This window comes from Bos javanicus, chromosome 7 (genome assembly GCF_032452875.1).
Source record: "Bos javanicus breed banteng chromosome 7, ARS-OSU_banteng_1.0, whole genome shotgun sequence".
NCBI classification, from domain to species: Eukaryota; Metazoa; Chordata; class Mammalia; order Artiodactyla; family Bovidae; genus Bos; species Bos javanicus.
In genome coordinates, this window is record NC_083874.1 from 20527704 (window position 1) to 20549970 (window position 22267).

At 43.7% G+C, this 22267-nt stretch overlaps 1 protein-coding gene across 2 annotated transcripts; it reads right to left on the minus strand.

Annotated features, from left to right (window-relative positions):
• Window positions 1-10047: 10047 nt before the first annotated feature.
• Window positions 10048-22065, minus strand: LOC133250905 (zinc finger protein 554-like). Of its 2 annotated transcripts, none has more exons than XM_061422725.1 (6): window positions 21839-22065; window positions 21392-21509; window positions 14594-14671; window positions 14013-14139; window positions 13362-13550; window positions 10048-11552 (listed from the first exon to the last, which is right to left on the minus strand). In XM_061422725.1, the coding sequence occupies exons 1-6, from the start codon at window positions 22048-22050 to the stop codon at window positions 10369-10371; spliced, it is 1908 nt and encodes a 635-aa protein (XP_061278709.1). In that variant the 5' UTR covers window positions 22051-22065; the 3' UTR covers window positions 10048-10368. The 2 variants fall into 2 exon arrangements, with proteins under 2 accessions (XP_061278709.1, XP_061278708.1); XM_061422724.1 differs by having other exon boundaries at window positions 13362-13553.
• Between the last annotated feature and the right edge of the window lie 202 nt (window positions 22066-22267).

Genomic DNA, 22267 nt, shown 5'->3' on the forward strand with positions numbered 1-22267 from the left:
CTCGCTCCTGTGCCGGCGGGTCCTCCCAAGTCCTCCTCCTGGACCCAAAGTCCTGACTCAGTTTTCACAAGGGGCGTCCCTGTCCGGAACCGGGACTAGAGAGGACTGGACAGCGTGGGTGAGGAGGGAGTCTGGTGATCTCTGGGGCCGGAAGTGGGGTAGGGATTAAGGTCACCGTGGAAACATGCCTTTAACTTAAGAACAAAGACGCTCAGTGTAAAATAACATCACACTCTGCAAGTGGGGATCTTGCTTGATTTTGACGTGTGACTTTTGACACGCGGAGGCCCCGCCCTTCATCCTTGTCTTCACTATTGGGCCTTGAGGTCAGCAACCCAGGCACTATCCCCCGTGGAAGGTCAGACTTCCAGGCCCCATCTCCGTGCAGGACTGATCTCAGCATATCCGCAGGTGTGAGACATCACAGTTCTCAGCTGTACATTTTGCACTGCAGGGAAATTTATGTCTGATGGGGTTTTTAGAGTATCCCCAGAGAATTTTGAAAATGAAAAGGGTCTGGTATTATATAATAGTGTGAATGTACTTAATACCACATTTTTTTTTTTTAATCATTAGAAACACTTTTCATTCCTAGCCTCTTGGCGACCCTTAAGTATCAGAGCCATCGAAAAAGCACGTTGTCCTTTGAATCTTCTCAGGAAGAGTGTATGATCACATAATTCTTAAGGTAAATCACAATTAAATGAAGATTATTTATTTATTGGTGGGACTTTTCCTGTCATTCGCTTCCTTTATACAGTAGTGTAAATAGCATCAAACAGAATGAAAAGTTTGTTAAATGCAGCCATAAATAATTACAATAAATATCCATCAAGTAACTTTACAACGCATGTGTTTAAGAGCGAAGGGTTGGCTCTGTTTGGACCTTTATGTACTATCTGTGAGACGCAATTCTGTTAGCAGCTGACATTTTAAAATGGTTAAGATGGTAAATTTCATGTTATGTGTGTATTGCTTCCTGCATGCTCAGTTGCTCAGTCTTGTCAAACTCTTTGTGACCCTATGGACTATAGCCGACCAGGCTCCTCTGTCCATGGGATTTTCCCTGCAAGAATACTGAAGTGGGTTGTCATTTATTCCTCCAGGGGCTCTTCCTGACCCAGGGATCAAACCCTTGTCTCCTGCATTGCAGGCTTATTCTTTATTGCTGAGCCACTGGGGAAACCCACGTGGTTTTTGCCACAATATTTTTTTAAAAGGTTTTTTAAGGCTATGATATCCCTGAGGCAATTGAATTCCTACCTTAACTAATATAAAACAACAATAAAAAATACTTCTATAAATTTGTGATGGACCTGAAAACTCTAAATACCCTTACTAGATGGGTGCTAAACATCTAATGCATTTAATATGCCTGCTTCTTTCAGAAACATTCTCTCATTTGATGTTAAGTGTATGTCCAAACTCTGATATTGCTTGTCATTTAATTTACAGACAGAATTTTTAAAATTCCTTTTTAGGGAATTCCCTGGAAGCCCAGTGGTTAGGACTGCACTCTCATTGCCACCGGCCCATATTCATTCCCTGGTTGAAGAACTAAAAATCCTGTAAGTCTCAGCATGGCCAAAAGATAAATACAATTAAAATTCCTTTTTATAGGGTTTTCAAAAAGGTTTTAGATGCTTTCATAAAAATGAGTGTTAAGAAAATTAACATAAAAAAGCTTCAAGGCAAAAATACTGAATTTATAAACTATTACAAATATATACTTTTAAAAATATGGATTAATGATGCATGCTGAGTTTCAGTAAATAGGCATGAATTTAGAAGCCTACCTCCCAATGGGCTCAAGTGGTAAAGAATCTTGTCAATGCAAGAGACACAGCTTCTATCCCTGGGTGGGGAAAATCCCCTGGAGAAGGGAATGGCTACCCACTCCAGTATTCTTACCTAGAGAATCCCATGGACAAAAGGGCCTGGTGGGCTACAGTCCACGGGTCACAAAGAGTCAGACATGACTGAGCATGCACACACTTAAGAATGGGTGATGGCATGACCCTCCTCAAGCACTCCTGTTTGCCATAACATATTCAGAGATGTATTCTGTGAGCATCACACATAAAGAATATGTCATTTCATGTTAAGGTAAAAAATGAGGCTGTCTTCTGAATGCTTCACAAAACACCCATTGTCACAAGAGAGAAAAATAACAGGTGTGGTTATCTGAGGAAAATTAGAGATGATGCAAGCTATATTCAGGCCACGCTGAGGTATTATTCCTCAAACACACAAGAAGTGAAAGGGGCAGTGCAGACAAATCCCTCTCCCCTCTCCAGCCTTCCACCCTCCCTCCAGTTGGCAGAAGCTGCTGGTTGCAGCATTTCCACCCACATCACAAAGCTAAGAATTGAAGGGCTCTTGGTGTTCAGCTAAGTTGTGTCTGACTCTGCGACCCCATGCACTGCAGCATGCCAGGCTTCCCTGTGCTTCACTATCTCCCAGAGTTTACTCAGACTCATATCCATTGAGTTGGTGATACCATCCAACCATCTCATCCTCTGTCTTCCCTTTCTCCCCTGCCTCAATCTTTCCCAGCATCAGGGTCTTTTCCAGTGAGTCAGCTCTTCTCATCAGGTAGCCAAAGTATTAGAGCTTCAGCTTTAGCATCTGTCCTTCCAATGAATATTCAAGCTTGATTTGCTTTAGGATAGACTGGTTTGATCTTCTTGCAGTCCAAGGAACTCGCAAGGGCCTTCTTTAGCACCACAATTCGAAAGCATCAGTTCTTTGGCACTCAGCCTTCTTTATGGTCCAACTCTCACGTATGTACATGACTACTGGAAAAACCATAGCTTTGACTATAAGGATTTTGGTCTGCAAAGTGATGTCTCTGCTTTTTTATATGCTGTCTAGGTTTATCATAGGTTTCCTTTCAAGGAGCAAGCATCTTAATTTTGTGGCTACAGTCACCATCTGCACTGATTTTGGAGTCCAAGAAAATAAAGTCTGTCACTGTTTTCATTGTTTCCCCATTTAATGCCATGAAGTGATGGGACCGGATGCTATGATCTTACTTTTTGAATGTTGAGTTTTGAACCAGCTTTTTTCACTCTCCTCTTTCATTGAAGGGTAGGTGCAACCAGCAGGATAAAGGTCCCCAACAATGTCCACATCCTAACTACTAGGACTTGTGAATGTCATGTTAGGTTGTAAATTTGCAGGAAAGATTAGGTTAAGGCCCCTGAGACGGGGATGACCCTGGATTCCCCAGGGGCACCAGTGTCATCATAGGGTCTTTATAAGAGGGAGGGAGAGGGTCAGAGGCAGAGAGAGACTGGAGATGATGTGCGGCTGACTGTGAGGATGGAGGGAAGGGCCGGCCATGAGCCAGGGATGCGGTGCCTCTAGAAGCTGGAAAATGCAGGAGCCAGTGCTCCCCTGGAGCCTCTGGAGGGATCAGCCCTGCTGGCGCTTTGAATTTGGACTTCTGACCTCCAGAACTGTGATAAGAATAAACTGGCTGTTTTAAGTCACTAACTATGTGGTAATTTGTTACAGCAGCAACAAGTAAGTCATAGCATGGGTCTGAAGGAGAGACAGTAGCTTAGTAAGTGGCACAAATAACTCCTCTTCCAAGTTTATCTTTCCTGAGGTATTTTTGAACCTTCCATGTGCTCCTTCAACGTGGCTCTGCTAACGTGACAGTACCTCTGAGTCATGGGACCAGTGTGCAGAGAACATCTTTGCATATTTGTTTTTGAAATGTAGCACTTTTTGCAGAGATGATGTTCTGACTAGAAATTTTATCCCAAACCGTAAGTATCCATAGTTGATTTCTGCCTTCCTCATGAAGGCACATATTAATAATAACTACAACATAGGGGGAAGGGGGAGCATTTAAAAGCTATTCTGAAAAATTTCAGTAATACAGTGGAGAAGGAAGTGGCAACCCACTCCAGTATTCTTGCCTGAAGAATCCCATGGACAGAGGAGCCTGGTGGGCCACAGTCCATGGGGTCGCAAAGAGTCAGACACAATTGAGCATGGAATCATACAGAATAGGCAGGGAATAATGTTTTGAATGCTTATGTATCTCCTGTTAAGCTCTATTAAATCCTACACACTTACCACATATTCTATTAGATTTTTTTTTTTTTTTTTTGCCAAACCCTGTAACTTGCAAGATATTAGTTCTCTGACTAGGGACTGAATCCCAGCCCTTGGCAGTGAAAGCACAGAGTTCTAACCACTGGACCACCAGGGAACTCCTTCTATCAGCTTTCTTGAAAGAAAGAAAACATTGCAGATAGAGTTCAGATGCCCTGTGTATTACCTCCTAGACCCAATTACACTCTGATTCTTCCCAGGAAAAATCATCATCACAAATTTGGTGTTTATTATTGCCATGCCATACACATAGATCCATTCACTATATATAACATTTTCAAATTTCATTAAAATACCATTATACTGAACTTCCTTGGTGGTCCAGTGGCTAAGACTCTGCACTCCCAATTGAGGAGGCCTGGGTTCAATTCCTGGTTGGGGAACTACAGTTCCACAGGCTGCAAATAAGAGTTCACATGCCACAACTAAAGAGCCTGTATGTCACAATGAAGATCAGAGATCCCTCATGCTGCAATTAAAACCCAGTGCAGCCAAATACTTTTTTAAAAGTCATTATATTATACATATGCTGCAACTTGACTTTTACATTCTTCTCAAAAACTGCTTCATGTTGATAAATTATAATATATGAGTTATAATGTTTAGTTCAATTTTTTAAAGTGCCAAAAGAAATGAAAGCAATTATAATAAATGATCAGAAAAGAAAGAAATCCAGCAGTACAGACAACAGAGTAAAAGAAAGGAAAAAAAAAAGTGTCAGAATAAGGGAAATGACAAAACATATTAGGAGAATTAAAGCCAAAAACATCTATTATAGCAATGATTGGCATAAATATATCCACTAAGAGAAGAATTTTAGAACAAATTACAATTTTATGCTAAAATTGAAGGACATGGTATTTTAAAAGTGGAAATTAAAGGAAGTGAAAAATTAACATTAATTTTGTCTAAAAAGCGGGGGTGGGGGTGCTATTGATTAAAGCAAAGAGATCACTTCAACATGATAAAGGGTATAATTCACAGTGAAGACGTGTCATGAATTATTTACCCCAAGTAAAAGAAAACAAACAAACAAACAAAAAATCAAAAAACAAGATGAAAAAGAAGAAAAACAACAGAAAATAAATACCGAGGGAAATTAAGCACAATAGCAATAGGTCACAGTAAGTTAATTATCTTGAGCTCCTGATCTTTGAATCAACAATCTGAGGATAATTAAGGATAAGCAGTATTTCTCTAAGTGTCTCTAAAAAAGAAGGAGCATCAGTGAAACCAACTGGTGTGCTAGTTAAAAATACACATTACTGGGCTCCAACTATCACTTATTAAATCTGAACCTCCTGACAGGAAATTTGAGAAACAATGATTAACAAGGTTGATGTAATAAAGATGCCAGGATCCAAATAATAAAAACTGAATATAGCTCCTCAAGATCTATTAAATACTTCTACAAGTTGGCCACATAGTAAGGCACACAGCATGCCTCAATAAGTTTTGGAAATTCAAAGGAGTAGACATGGGGAGAGGGGCATTGGGAATGGGAGGGATGTTCAAGAATGAGGGGATATATGTATACCTACATATATATGGAGCAGCAAGCAGTAGCTGTGCGGTGCTGGAGCAGCAAGCAGCTGAGAGGAGATACCCCACGTCCAAGGTCAGTAGTGGTGGCCGTGAGGAGATACCCCACATCCAAGGCAAGGAGCAGTGGCTGCGCTTTGCTGGAGCAGCATGAAGAGATAACCCACGTCCCAGGTAAGAAAAACCCCAGTAAGATGGTAGGCACTAAGAGAGGGCATCAGAGGGCAGACAGACTGAAACCACAATCACAGAAAACTAACCAATCTAATCACATGGACCACAGCCTTGTCTAACTCAATGAAACTAAGCCATGCCATGTAGGGCCACCCGAGATGGATGGGTCATGGTAGAGAGTTCTGACAAAATGTGGTCCACTGGAGAAGGGAATGGCAAACCACTTCAGTATTCTTGCTGAACGGTATGAACAGGGAAAAAGATAGGATGCTGAAAGATGAACTCCCCATGTTGATAGGTGCCCAATATGCTACTGGAGAGCAGTGGAGAAATAACTCCAGAAGGAATGAAGAGAGGGAGCCAAAGCAAAAACAACACCCAGTTGTGGATGTGACTGGTGATAGAAGCAAGGTTCAATGTTGTAAACAGCAATATGCATAGGAACCTGGAATCCATGAATCAAGGCAAATTCACAGTGGTAAAACAAGAGATGGCAAGAGTGAACGTTGACATTTTAGGAATCAGTGAATTAAAATGGACTGGAATGGGTGAATTTAACTCAGACGACCATTATATCTACTACTGTGAGCAAGAATCCCGTAGAAGAAATGGAGTAGCCATCACAGTCAACAAAAGAGTCCGAAATGCAGTACTTGGATGCAATCTCAAAAACGCAGAATGATCTCTGTTCATTTCCAAGGCAAAGCATTCAATATCACGGTAATCCAAGTCTATGCCCTGACCAGTAACGCTAAAGAAGCTGAAGTTGAACGGTTCTATGAAGACCTACAAGACCTTTTAGAACTAACACCCCAAAAAGATGTCCTTGTCATTATAGGGGACTGGAATGCAAAAGTAGGAAGTCAAGAAACACCTAGGGTAACAGGCAAAGTTGGCCTTGGAGTACAGAATGAAGCAGGGCAAATGTTAATAGAATTTTGCCAAGAGAATGCACTGGTCATATTAAACACCCTCTTCCAACAACACAAGAGAAGACTCTATACATGGGCATCACCAGATGACCAACATTTAAATCAGATTGATTATATTCTTTGCAGCCAAAGATGGAGAAGCTCTATACAGTCAGCAAAAACAAGACCGGGAGCTGACTGTGGCTCAGATTATGAGCTCCTTATTGCCAAATTCAGACTTAAATTGAAGAAAGTAGGGAAAACCACTACACAATTCAGGTATGACCTAAATCAAATCCTATATGATTATACAGTGGAAGTGACAAATAGATGTAAGGGACTGGATCTGATAGACAGAGTGCCTGATGAACTATGGACAGAGGTTCGTGACATTGTACAGGAGACAGGGATCAAGACCATACCCAAGAAAAAGAAATGCAAAAAAGCAAAATGGCGGTCTGAGGAGGCCTTACAAATAGCTGTGAAAAGAAGAAAAGTGAAAAGCAAAGGAGAAAAGGAAAGACATACCCATTTGAATGCAGAGTTCCAAATAGCAAGGAGAAATAAGAAAGCCTTCCTCAGTGATCAGTGCAAAGAAATAGAGGAAAACAATAGAATGGGAAAGACTATAGATCTCTTCAAGAAAATTAGAGATACCAAGGGAATATTTCATGCAAAGATGGGCACAATAAAGGACAGACATGGTATGGACCTAATAGAAGCAGAAGATATTAAGAAGAGGTGGCAAGAATACACAGAAGAACTGTCCAAAAAAATAAAAAAGATCTTCACAACCCAGATAATCATGATGGTATGATCACTCACCTAGAGCCAGACATCCTGGAATGTGAAGTCAAGTGGGTCTTAGGAAGCATTACGGAGGTGATGGAATTCCAGTTGAGCTATTTCAAACCCTAAAAGATGATGCTGTGAAAGTGCTGCACTCAACATGCCAGCAAATTTGGAAAACAGCAGTGGCCACAGGACTGGAAAAGATCAGTTTTCATTCCAATCCCAAAGAAAGGCAATGCCAAAGAATGCTCAAACTACCATACAATTGCACTCATCTCACACGCTAGTAAAGTAATGCTCAAAATTCTCCAAGCCAGGCTTCAGTAATACGTGAACTGTGAACTTCCAGATGTTCAAGCTGGTTTTAGAAAAAGCAGAGGAACCAGAGATCAAATTGCCAACATCCGCTGGATCATCAAAAAAGCAAGAGAGTTCCAGAAAAACAACTATTTGTGCTTTATTGACTATGCCAAAGCCTTTGACTGTGTGGATCACAACAAACTGTGGAAAATTCTGAAAGAGATGTGAATACAAGACCACCTGACCTGCCTCCTGAGAAATCTGTATGCAGGTCAGGAAGCAACGGTTAGACCTGGACATTAAACAACAGATTGATTCCAAATAGGAAAAGGAGAATGTCAAGGCTGTATATTGTCACCCTGCTTTTGTAATTTATATGCAGAGTACATCATGAGAAACGCTGGGCTGGAAGAAGCACAAGCTGGAATCAAGATCTTTTTGTACAGTTCTTCTGTGTATTCTTGTCACCTCTTCTTACTGCCTTCTGCTTTTGTTAGGTCCATACCATTTCTGTCCTTTATCGAGCCCATCTTTGCATGAAATGTTCCCTTGGTATCTCTAATTTTCTTGAAGACATCTCTAGTCTTTCCCATTCTGTTGTTTTCCTCTATTTCTTTGCATTGATCACTGAGGAAGGCTTTCTTATCTCTCCTTGCAGGGATAGGCAATAATATTCACATGATCAGGTCCAACTTAGGTGGGAGAAGAGTTGACTGGAGATCTCCTTCATAGCCTCCCTTGCTAGTTCCAGGGAAAGGGGAAGAGTCACATGACATTTCAGTGATTTTTTTTTTTAAGGGACAATTTGGGAAAAGATAGCTCCCTTGTGTTCCTTCTTTCAAATATGACACTGGCCTAGTATAGCCAGCTCAAGTTCAAATCCAGATCCCACTACTTGCTAGTTGGGTGAGTTTGGGTAGGGTACCTTATTTTTGTTTCTCCTTTTTTTAATATGAAGATATGAAAAGTTACTCTGATGCTGTTTTTGAGAAGATAAAATGAGAGAACACATACAGGAGTCCGAGTGGTGCTGGGAATATAGTAAGGACCCAATAAATGTTAATGATGAGGGTGATGCATATCCACACTCTGGCAACTAGATCTCACAGTTTCCCCCCAGGCCAGCAAAGGTCACTTCACCTCCATGTCCCAAGACCTACTTCATTGTATCCTCGACATCTTGGTATCCATAGTCCCCCTCCAACTGATCACTGAAACTCAGTAACCCTTGGAGTCGTTTGTTTTTTTCTTATTGTCAAAATGATGCTAGCAATACAAAATGAAATGGCAAAGGCAGGAAATCACACATAATCAGACGACCCTAACAAATAAAACTCAATTCTTTTCTCCAGTCACTGTCTACCCTTTTCCCTTGTATGTAACATTTTGACTTCACTGGATAGAATTACACATACTACTTTGCATTCTTTCCTTTCACCTTACAACCAAAGTATTTTCTTTTTACTTGAATATTAATTTTTATTTAAATTTATTTTAAATTGGAGGATAATTGCTTTACATTATTGTGTTGGCTTCTGCCTCATATCAATATGGATCACCCATATGTGTACATATGTCCCCTCCCTCTTGAACCTTCTTCCCACCCCCCACCCCCCACCCCATCCCACCCCTCTAGGTTGTCATAGAGCACTGGATTTGAGCTCCCTACATCATACAGTAAATTCCCGCTGACTATCTAATTTTACATATGGTAATGTATATGTTTCAATGCTACTCTCTCAATTCGTCCCACCCTCTCCTTCCACTCATATGTCCAAAGTCTGTTTCTATGTCTGTGTCTCTATTGTTGTCCTGAAGATAGGTTCATCAGTACCATTTTTCTAGATTGCATATATATGTATTAATATATGATATTTGTTTTTCTGACTTACTTCACTCTGTATAATAGGCCCTAGGTTGATCCACCTTATTAGAACTGAGTCAAATGTGTTCCTTTTTATGGCTGAGTAATATTCCATTGTGTATATGTAGCACAACTTCTTTATCCATTCATCTGTTGATGGACATCTAGGTGAGTTCCATGTCTTAGTTATTGTAAATAGTGCTGTAATGAACATTGAGGTACACGTGTCCTTTTCAATTATGGTAGCATTTTCTATCTTAACATACACTCTGCATTGCTATAGTAGTGTGTGAGACAAGTCAGGACCTAGCTAAGTGACCAAGAAAGGCAAAATGATTAAGCAAAATATTAAAACAGATTATTGAAACAAAAAGTTGAAACAGAATATCCCTTGTTTGAACAACTAAATCAATATGGTAATTCTCAGCAAATTCCCAATCCATTTACTGATCTTTTCCAAGAGGGTGGCACTTGTTGGACATAGTTCAATGGCAATTTCTCCCTCTTATAAGGTCCCTTCTCAGATCTGGACTTCAGTGCTTTAATTCAAGGATGAGGACTAAGTCTACTTCAGAAACAGTACCTAAGAGGGGCAAAGTCTGAACATACCCACAGGGTAGAGTGCTAAACAGTACATCACAAGGCAGCAAGCAAGCTCTAAAATCCAATAAGGTGGCAGCTCTGGTAGAAAGCTTTCCCACAATCAATTATTTTATAGGTTTTCTGACTATTGTGAGTTTTCTGGTGTGTGATAAGGGAGGAGCTCTGGCTGAAGGCTTTCTCACATTCACTACAGAGATATGGCTTCTCTCCAGTGTGGGTTCTCTCATGCCGAACCAGGGAAGACCTCTGGCTGAAGGCCCTTCCACACTGATTACACTCATAGGGGTTCTTGCCAGTGTGAGTCCGTTCATGTTGGTTGAGAGATGAACGGTCACTGAAGGCTTTTCCACATTTATTACACTCATAGGGCTTCTCGCCTGTGTGCGTTCTCTTGTGCAGGATCAGGTAAGAACTCTGGCAGAAGGATTTCCCACAGTCTTCACATTGATAGGGCTTTTCCCCTGTGTGGATCCTCTGATGTTGGGTAAGAGATGAAATCCTGTTGAAGGCTTTCCCACATTCATGGCATGCATAAGGCTTTTCTCCAGTATGAGTTCTCAAATGCCGAGTGAGGGTTGAGCTGTGTGTAAAGGCTCTCCCACATTCCTGACACTCAAATGGTCTCTCTCCTGTGTGGATTCTCTGATGCTCACTCAGGGAATGCCTCCGGTTAAATACTTTCCCACACTGGTGACATTCATAGGGTTTCTCCACTGTATTGATTCTGTTTTGTATGGTAATTGCCATACCATGATTAAATGATTTCCCACTTTCTGCATATGCAGAAATTCTCTCTCCCATTTGAGTTCTTTCATGTGGAATAAGGTGAATGTTTTGGCTGAGATCTTTTCCACATTTAATACTTTCACAAGGTCTCTGGTCTGGATATTCCATCTGATGATGGTTTAAGAATGGATCAGATACCAAACTCGCAATAGCTAAGTTATAGTCATAAAAATGTCTTCCTATAGAATCTCGTGATAAAACAAGTTCTGAACTCAGGTTACAGTTTTCCCCAAATTCATACCAGTCAATAGGCTTCTCTTGAGAAAATGCTACTATCTGGGGGTACCCCATTTGCCTCAAAAGCCTCTGGAAGTCTTCACAGTTCCCCTCAGATTCAGTATAACCCCAGTCCTCTCTGGGGAGCTTTGTAATATTCATACCCCCAAGTGGTTCTTCCTCCAAAACCACCTTCTTGTAAACTGACTGTTGGCTTCTCAGTTTAGTCTCCCAATCTGAAATAAATTGAAGGTTGGGTGGGGGGCAGGGGGAAGAAAGAAAAGCAGGACAAAATTATTTTCAACAACAACAAAAAAAGCATTTCCAACATATACAAAGGACCTGTGGATTCATGTTCAAACATCAGCTTTTAACATGGAGGAAGGCAAGGTGAAGGAAAGATGGATCAGAATACTGGTGGAGCAAAAAGTAAATGTGGAAAGAAAGGGGAGAGAATAAGATTGCAGAGGAAATAAGACAGACATATGGCAAAAAGCACATGAAAAGATGCTCAACATTGTGAATTCTCTGGCAGTTCAATGGTTGGGACTTAATGCTCTCACTGCCAAAGGCCTGGGTACAGTCTCTAGTCAGGGAACTAAGATCTTGCAAGTTGTGCAGCATGTACCCCCCCAAAAAAAATTATGCTCAACATCACTAATTATTAGAGAAATGCAAATCAAAACTATGATGAGATACAAGCTCAGTCAGAATGGCCATCATCAAAAATCTACAGATAATAAATGCTGGAGAGGGTGTGAAGAAATGGGAACCCTCCTACACTGTTGGTGGGAATGTAAACCGGTGCATCTACTATGGAAAACAGGGCTTCCCTGGTGGCTCAGACAGTAAAGTGTCTGCCTGCAATGCGGGAGACCCAGGTTCGATCCCTGGGTCGGGAAGATCCCCTGGAGAAGGAAATGGCAACCCACTCCAGTACTCTTGCCTGGAAAATTCCATGGACAGAGGAGCCTTGTAAGCTACAGTCCATGGGGTCGCAAAGAGTCAGACACAACTGAGCGACTTCACTTCACTTCACTATGGAGAACAGTAAGGAGGTTCCTTAAACAACTGAAAATAGAGCTACCATATGACCCAGCAATCCCACTCCTGGGCATACACCTGGAGAAAACCATAGTTTGAAAAGATACATGCACCCCAATATTCACAGCAGCACTATTCACAATAGCCAAGACATACAAACAACCTAAATTGTTCATTGACAGATGAATAGATAAAGATGCTGTACATATATACACTGGAATATCACTCAGCCATAAAAATGGATGAAATAATGCCATTTGTAGCCATGTAGATGAACCTGAAGATTGTCATACTGAGTGAAGTAAGTCAGAGAAGGACAAAAATATGATATTGCTCTTATGTGAAATCTAAAAAAAAGTGGTAGAAATGAAATTATTTACAAATCAGAAATAGAGTCACAGATGTAAACAACAAACTTATGGTTATGGGGGAAAAGGGGTGGAGGAGGATAAATTGGGAGATTGGGATTGACATATATACAATACTACATATAAAATAGATAACTAACAAAGACCTACTGTATAGCACAGGGAACACTACTCAATATTCTATAATAACCTATATGGGAAATGAATCTGAAAAAGAATAGATACATGTATATGTATAACTGAAATACTTTGCTGTACACCTGAAGCCAACACAAAATATTATACATAAACTAGACTCCAATAATTTTTTAAAAAAATAAGAGTGAGGAGAAAAAAAAGAATGGAAGAGGGAAAAAATTATCAATAAAGCAGAGAGGGAAGAGATGAAACAGGAAACACAGGTAGAATTGCTTCCAGAAGGAAAAGGGATGTTTTTCTCTGCACCTAGAGGGTTAGTGGAAGCTGGTTCATGGCAGAAGGTTGCTGGGGGATAAACTAAAGGCACAATGGGAAGAAACAGCCAAGCACCTCAGCCTTCTCCTTAGACAATTAGGGTCTCTGTGGAGGGACCTATGACCAGGAGCCCCCAAACACTGTCCCCATCCCAGTGGGCCATATCTGCCTGCTTCGCACCTGAATATGAAGCTCGCAGAGTTCCTTTCCCTGCCATCCACATGGCTTCTCCTTGCTCCAGGTGGAAAGATACCACTGGTTGAAAGAGTGAATATGCTGTCCACAGAGAAAAAGTGGTAACTTGAGAGGCTGATGCTAGGCATATGGTGCCATCCTCAAAGCCTGAATTGGTTCTCTGGTTCCTCAAGGCTTCTGAAAGAGACATGGGAGAGGTAACACAAAGACCAAGCTAAAGATTGTATTTTCCTAATTTAAAAAATGATCATACACTTCTTCAGAGATACAAATGGCCCAGTAAACACATGAAGAGATACTCAATATCACTAGTCATTAGGAAAACACAAATCAAAACCACAGTGGATACCACTTTATACCTATTAAAACGTCCATAAAATTTTTAAGGGCTTTCCAGGTGGCACTAGTGAAACAAGAGATGTTATCAACACCTCAACTAAGATGCATTTCTACAGTGGCACGGGCTGCCATATACTGAAAGAATCAGACCATTTGCCCTACAGGAGACATCACAAGGGCAGGAACCATGCATGTCTCATTTACCAGTAAATCCTTACTTCCTAGCATAGTTCTTGACGTGCAGTAGATGCTAAACAAACATGACTTGACGGACACAGAAGGACCAGCTGGTCTTACCCACAGAGGCCAGGTTCCCACAGGTCTCTAGCATCACATCTCTGTAGAGCTTCCTCTGACCAGGGTCCAGCAGCTCCCACTCCTCCATGGAGAAGTCCACGGCCACATCCTTGAAGGTCACCACCTCCTAAAATATCACGATGGATCAGCTCAAGAACGCCCCCCCACCACCAACCAATGTCCAGAGAAAGTAAAGTGAAGGTGTTAGTTGCTCAGTCATGTCCGACTCTTTGCCATTCCATGCACTGCAGCATGCCAGGCTTCCCTGCCCTATTTCACCACAATTTAAAAAAATACATATGTGTGCATTTTAAAGAGGATGGCGCCTTGGGGCACCCCTCCCTGCTCTATGGGAGAAACTTCGGGGTCTTCAGAGATGCTTGGAGCCCAGGAAGGAGGCACAGTCCTCCTGAAGGGATAAGGGACCTCCTCCTCATACATAAGAGCCACCTGAATGCCTACACCCAGACACTCATGACAAATTCTCCTCCTTTCCCAAAAGGCAAGGGCGCTCCATGTCTGACAGGTGTGTCCCTCTGGACACGCTGGGTGCCTTTCAGGGGAGAGGAAGTCCCACTCACCTGGGGCCAGGGGAGCAGGCACTCAGCAGCCATTCTGTCCTCCCTCCTGGGCAAAAGCAGGTTCCTGGGCAGGCAGGGCTGGGAGAGGAAAAATGCAGAGTGAAGACTGGATCTGGCCTGTCCCAGACCCCAGAGTCCTCTCCACCACTTGAGGTCACACATACAACACAGAGGAGAGTCATGGAAGCCAGTGATGTGAACAGAATGAAGGGACAAAGTAGGTGATCAAATATTAATCCCACTAGGGGATTGGAAGTACAAAAACATGGAAGACCCCTGTAGGTTAGTGATTACTCAAGAAAGCAGGTTTGTTTTGAGAGAGTCATTTCCTAGGCAGGTTGATAAGAAGTCTAGGAGTCCCCAAGGAGAGAGGGGTCTGGAATTCTCAAGGAGGAAGAAAGGACAAACTTTTTTTCCTCTACATTCCTTAGGATTATGTATCCTGCCTGAGGACAGTCTCTGGATTAAACCTTCTGGCTAATTCTGTTATCTTAAAATGTAAATTATGGGAGTAGGTCTGGTGAGGTATTTACAACCTCCAGACATTCTTTGGATTCATTGGAGAGTATATAACTCCATTGCTAACACTAGCAAGCGGGTACTCTTTCTACCCCCTTCTGATGTCTATGTCAGAAGCTTTCTCTATCTTCTTTATACTTTAATAAAACTTTATTACACAAAAGCTGTGAATAATCAAGCCTCGCCTCTGGCCCTGGATTGAATTCTTCTCCTCTGGAGGCCAGGGATCCCGGTGTCTTTACATGGTTCAGCAACAACTTTTCAGTTTAGCTACTAAACCAAGTAGGCCTTCTTGACAACAAAACCATGTAACCAGGAGCATGAGACATACCCCCAAACGATAAAACAATGGTGGCATGAGCCCCACATTCTGCCCAGTGAGCTCAGTAAATTAATGATCCCTACAACATGCTCTCTGCACACATGGAAAAACAATCATTTGTGGACCTAGCTTGACCACACAGGGACAAGAAAACTCCCCTGCTCAACCTGGAGGAATAGATGCTGATGATGGAAGCATGATGTCTACTCAAGAAAGACAAAGAAAGTCTTCTTCCCCTCCCCATTTTAAAACTGAAGCCCACTAAGTTCTCACAGCATTTCTCGTGTGCCTACTTGTAAGCCTCATAAGCAACCTATTCTAATAAATCACTTATCTATCACTTTGCTCTTGCTGAATTCTTCTCTGCACTGAAACATTATCTTTCAGTGGTACCGGAGTTCTACAGAGCCCCCCTGAAATGACACCAATCAGTTTCACCAGGACAAGCCAGGGGTCTTAATGGCTCCATTTTCTGTGGGTTTTATTTGTTTTCTTGGCCGTGCTGTGTGGCACACAGTGTGTGGGATCCGAGTTCCCTGACCAGGGATCAAAACGCTGCCCCCTGCAGTGAAAACTCAGAATCCTAACCACTGGATCACCAGGGAAGTCTCAGTGGCTCCATTTTCTGGATGAAGATACCAGAAGATACCAGGTCTTAGAGGCACACAAGTTCTACTGTGAAACACTCTGTACTAGCGTCCCAGGGTGCTATGACAAATGACTACACAATTGGGATGCTTAAAACAGCACAAATTTATTTTCTTCCAGGGAGGTGAGAAGTCTGAGATTTAGGTATGGCAGGACCCATCCCCCACAAAGGCTCCAAGTGAGGGTCCTTCCTTCCTGCAAGAGACGTAAGAGACATGGTTTCCATACCTGGGTCGGAAAAATCCCCTGGAGGAAGGCATGGTAACCCATTTCTTCTTGCCTGGAGAATCCCAGGGGCAGAGGAGCCTGGCGAGCTATGATCCATAGGGTCACAAAAAGTCAGACAGGACTGAAGTGACTTAGCATGCATACACATACTCCAATTAAAAAATAAATTTAAAAAGATAGTAATGATTATCGCCAAGGATGGGAGACTCTCACACATTGCTAGTGGGAATGGAAAATGGTGTAGCCACTGTGAAAAACAACTACCACAACTACTGAGGCCCGTGCTCCACAGCCCACGTGCCACAACAAGAGAAGCCACCGCAATGAAAAGCCTGTGCGCCACAACTAGAGACAGCCCGCATACAGCAATGAAGACTCACCGCAGCCCAAATAAGTAAGTAAATCAGTACAAGTTTTAAAAATAGAAAAGTTTAAAAATCTAAAAATTGTGGCAGCTTTCACAAGATCCATTAGGGACCAGAGGGGATGTGATGCAAATTCTTTTCCTGAGAGCTGGCTCTGACCCCCTCCACGTGGGGGGTGGGAGCTATGGGTGCAGGATGCCATGCTGAGCCACGCCTCATGGTTGTGTCAAGTGATGGGACACATGATACTTTACCCTGGGGAAACATCTGCTGATGGGTGCCCCCTGGGACACACAATACTTAACCTGGGGAAACACCTGCTCATGATAAGACTGGCGTGGGCTGAATCATGTCCTCTAAGTCTTGACCCCCAGTAGCTGTGAATGCGACCTTATCTATAGATAGGATCTTTGCAGAGGTGATTAGTTAAGATGAGGTCATACACCGAAATCAGATTGATTATATTCTTTGCAGCCAAAGATGGAGAAGCTCTATACAGTCAGCAAAAACAAGACTGCAGGCTGACTGTGGCTCTGATCATGAACTCCTTATTGCCAAATTCAGACTTAAATTGAAGAAAGTAGAGAAAACCACTAGACCATTCAGGTATGACCTAAATCAAATCCCTTACGATTTTACAGTGGAAGTGACAAATAGATTCAAGGGATTCGATCTGATAGATAGAGTGCCTGAAGAACTATGGACGGAGGTTCGTGACATTGTACAGGAGGCAAGGATCAAGACCATCCCCAAGAAAAAGAAATGCAAAAAGGCAAAATGGCTGTCTGAGAAGGCCTTACAAGTAGCTGTTGAAAAAAGGGAAGTAAAAGGCAAAGGAGAAAAGGAAAGATATACCCATTTGAATGCAGAGTTCCAATGAATAGCAAGGAGAGATAAGAAAGCCTTCCTCAGTGATCAGTGCAAAGAAATAGAGGAAAACAAGAGAATAGCAAAGACTATAGATCTCTCCAAGAAAATCAGAGATACCAAGGGAACATTTCATACAAAGATGGGCACAATAAAGGACAGACATGGTATGGACCTAACAGAAGCAGAAGATACTAAAAAGAGGTGGCAACAATACACAGAAAAACTATACAAAAAAGATCTTCATGACCCAGATAACCAGTGGTGTGATCACCCACCTAAAGCCAGACATCCTAGAATGCAAAGTCAAGTGGGCCTTAGGAAGCGTCACTATGAACAAAGCTAGTGGAGGTGATGGAATCCCAGTTGAGCTATTTCAAATTCTAAAAGATGATGCTGTGAAAGTGCTGCACTCAATATGCCAGCAAATTTGGAAAACTCAACAGTGGTCACAGGACTGGAAAAGATCAGTTTTTATTCCAATCCCAAAGAATGCTCAAACTACTGCAAAATTGCACTGATCTCACATGCTAGCAATGACACCCCATTCCAGTACTCTTGCCTGGAAAATCCCATGGATGGAGGAGCCTGGTAGGCTGCAGTCCATGGGGTCACTAAGAGTCGGACACGACCGAGCGACTTCACTTTCACTTTTCACTTTCATGCATTGGAGAAGAAAATGGCAACCCACTCCAATATTCTTGTCTGGAGAATCCCAGGGATGGGGGAGCCTGGTGGGCTGCCATCTATGGGGTCGCACAGAGTCGGACACGACTGAAGCGACTTAGCAGCAGCACACGCTAGCAAAGTAATGTTCAAAATTCTCCAAGCCAGGCTTCAACAGTACATGAACCATGAACTTCCAGATGTTCAAGTTGGACTTAGAAAAGGCAGAGGAACCAGAGATCAAATTGCTAACATCCGCTGGATCATCAAAAAAGCAAGTTCCAGAAAAACATCTACTTCTGCTTCATTAACTATGCCAAAGCCTTTGACTGTGTGGATCACAACAAACTGTGGAAAATTCTGAAAGAGATGGGAAAACAAGACCACCTGACCTGACTCCTGAGAAATCTGTATGCAGGTCAAGAAGCAACAGTTAGAACTGGACATAAAACAACAGACTGGTTCCAAATTGGGAAAGGAGTATATCAAGGCTGTATATTGTCACCCTACATATTTAACTTTTATGCAGAGTACATCACGAGAAATGCTGGGCTGGATGAAGCACAAACTGGAATCAAGATTGCTTGGAGACATTCCAATAACTTCAGATATGCAGATGACACCACCCTTATGGCTGAAAGAGAAGAAGAAATAAAGAGCCTCTTGATGAAAGTGAAAGAGGAGAGTGAAAAAGTTGCTTAAAGCTCAACATTCAGAAAACTAAGATCATGGCATCAGATCCCATCACTTCATGGCAAATAGATGGGTAAACAATGGAAACAGTGACAGACTTTATTTTGGGGGGCTCCAAAATCACTGTGGAGAAGGCGATGGCACCCCACTCCAGTACTCTTGCCTGGAAAATCCCATGGACGGAGGAGCCTGGTAGGCTGCAGTCCAGGGGTCACGAAGAGTCAGACACAACTGAGTGACTTCCCTTTCACTTTTCACTTTCATGCATTGGAGAAGGAAATGGCAGCCTACTCCAGTGTCCTTGCCTGGATAATCCCAGGGACGGGGAGCCTGGTGGGCTGCCGTCTATGGGGTCGCACAGAGTCAGACACGACTGAAGTGACTTAGCAAAAATCACTGTAGATGGTGACTACAGCCATGAAATTAAAAGATGCTTGTTTCTTGGAAGAAAAGTTATGATCAATTTAGACAGCATATTAAAAAGCAGAGACATTATTTTGCCAACAAAGGTCCATCTAGTCAAAGCTTTGGTTTTTCCAGTAGTCATGTATGGATGTGAGAGTTGGACTATAAAGAAAGCTGAGTGCCAAAGAATTGATGCTTTTGAACTGTGGTGCTGGAGAAGACTCTTGAGAATCCCTTGGACAGGAAGGAGAACCAATCAGTCCATCCTAAAGGAAATCAGTCCTGAATACTCATTGGAAGGACTGATGCTGAAGCTGAAACTCCAATCCTTTGGCCACCTGATGCAAAGAACTGACTCATTTGAAAAGACCTTGATGCTGGGAATGATTGAAGGTGAAAGGAGAATGGGACAACAGAGGATGAGATGGTTGGATGGCATCACTGACTCAATGGACATGAGTTTGAGTCAGCTCCGGGAGCTGGTGATGGACAGGGAGGCCTGGCATGCTGCAGTCCATGGGGTCACAAAGAGTTGGACACGACTGAACAACTGAACTGCACTGAACTGAGGTCATACTGGGGTAGAGAGTGTCCTAATGCAATATGACTGGTGTCTTTAAAAAAGACACACAGACTTCCCAGTGGTCTGGTGATTAAGACTCTGTGCTCCCAATGCAGGGGTCCAGGTTCAATCCCTGGTCAGGGAACTAGATCCCACATGCCACAACTGAGAGTTTAAATGCTGAAACTTCCCTGGTGGTCCAGTGGTTGGAAGTCTGCCTGCCAATGCAGGGAACATAGGTTCCATCCCCAGTCCAGGAGGATCCCACATGCCTCAGAGCAACTGCGCCTGTGTGCCACAACTGCTGAAGCCCACTCACCCTAGAGCCCATGCTTCACAAGAGAAGTCACCACAATAAGAAGCCTGCATACCACCACTCACCACAACTAGAGAAAGCCCATGCATAGCAATGAAGACCCAGCTCAGACAAAAATAAATAAATAAAAATTTTTAATGGGGAAAAAATAGACATGTGACTTCCCTGGTGATCCAGTGTCTAAGACTCCACACTTCCAATGCAGGGGGCCTGGGTTTGATCCCAAGTCAGGGAACTAGATCCCACATGTGCAATTAAAGATATTGAATGCTTCAATTAAGACCTAGTACAGCCAGAAAAATTAAAAAAAATTTTTTTAAAGAGAAACACACAGGGAGAAGGCCATGGGACAAAAGAGGCAGAGACTGGAGTGATGCAGCCACAAGCTAAGAGACACCAAGGACTGACGGCCACCACAGGGGGCTGGAAGAGACAGAAAGGACCGTCCCCTGGAGGCTTCAGGGGGACCAGAGCCCTGTGACATCTTGATCTATCTGCTCTTGGGACTTTAAATTGCATCTGATGGTAATGAGTTCAGGACCCCCTATCCCTTTCAAGCTCTTTCAACCAATCCACTCCCACCCTTCCGTGGTTCAAGGGATTCCCCCTCCCTTGTGGTTGATGTCAGTGACCCCGTTTGGCCCTCATTTACCTAGGCCTCTGGCACCTGCCTCAGGGTCTTCCCTTTCAGGGTTCAAACCACTGAAACTCTGTCCTTTCTCCACAAGAAAGGGCTGATGAGGGCTTCCTGGCAGGGAAAAATGCAATCCATCCCAGGGAACAGGAGGCATTGGCAGAATGTTCTGCTGCGACCTCATTCCTGAGCAGGGGTGTCTGGGTACCAGTGGAGTAGACCCTTGATAGCGTCTCACTGGAATCACAATGCTAAGGCTAAGCCAGGGTCTTTCCTCCTTGACACCTACACTGGGGCTGGATCCTTCTCTGAGGGGCGTCCTGGGCATTGTAGGGTGTGGAGCAGCATCCCTGGTTTCATCCCCTCCATGCCAGGAGCCCCCAGGTCCTGACAACCACAGACGGCCTCAGACACTGCCCAGTATCACCCCTCCAAGGGGGATGAACCACCCAAGGTCAGACCTCCTCCCTGGGTTTGCCCAAGCGCCCAGTGAGTCTACATGCAGGAGTCTGGACGTTCGGTTTACTCCATATCCTTGTACTGTAACATTAGGCCTCTGAGAGCTCCATTTACCTCACAGCACAGTTTGCCCCCACGGACCTGTCGTGCAGGGGTATTTTCACAGAGTAGGTGCTGGACTGTTTCACAGGGCAGGTGCAAGCTGCCCGACTTCTCTGACTCTTCTTTGCGCCTGCAGTGTGACAGGTGGAGCAAACCCAAGGGTAACAGTCCAGGCCATCCCTCCCGCTAGGGACCCCTCCCCAGACCCCATCCCGACCCCTGATAGCCTAACTACCCGCACAGGCGCGGGGGCCAGGCTCGGGGGCCACATCCTGTCTGCGCGGCCCGGATGAAAGATGCGTGGGTGCTGCGGTCCCAGGTGTGGGCGAAGATAACCCACAGCGCAAGCCTAGTCTACCCGAGTCCCGCCGCGGAGGAGGCGCTCAGTGCAGCGCGACCTGGGGACCCGTCAGCACCCGGCCTGCCCGCGCCCCACATCGGCGACCCCAGTTAACTCACACCGCCGTTGTCGCCCGGGGACGCGCGCTCACGATGGATTCGGCAGTGCGCTTGCGCACCACAAGGCCATGAACTACAAGTCCCAGAAGGCTCCGGGCGCGATCCTGCGTCTCTGTCCCCTGGAGGCAGCCGAGTTGAGTCACAGCACCCTCTATGGGCGGGCGGTGTCTCTTCAGGATTGAGATACCTCCTGCCTCAGAGGACGTCCTCATATTCCAGTAGCACACGCCTGCTCTTGGAGCAACTCAGGCGCATGCACAAATTTCTTCACTAAAGGAGAAAATCGAGTGGTGGTGTAGTGGACTCCCCGCTGCCACTGCAGGGGGCACAGGTTCGACTCCTGGTCGGGGGACTGGGGCCCACATGCCGCGTGGCATGGCCTAAAAAAAAATAAGGGCGAAAATTCAGTATATTCAGCACTATGACCAC

Coding starts and splice junctions, on each gene's coding strand:
- LOC133250905 (XM_061422724.1), bottom strand. CDS start 22,050: ATGAGGACGTCCTCTGAGGCAGGAGGTATCTCAATCCTGAAGAGACAC. Junction 21,510..21,838: donor CCCCGGGCGACAACGGCGGT/GTGAGTTAACTG, acceptor GTCACACTGCAG/GCGCAAAGAAGAGTCAGAGA. Junction 14,140..14,593: donor GCCTGCTCCCCTGGCCCCAG/GTGAGTGGGACT, acceptor GTGATATTTTAG/GAGGTGGTGACCTTCAAGGA.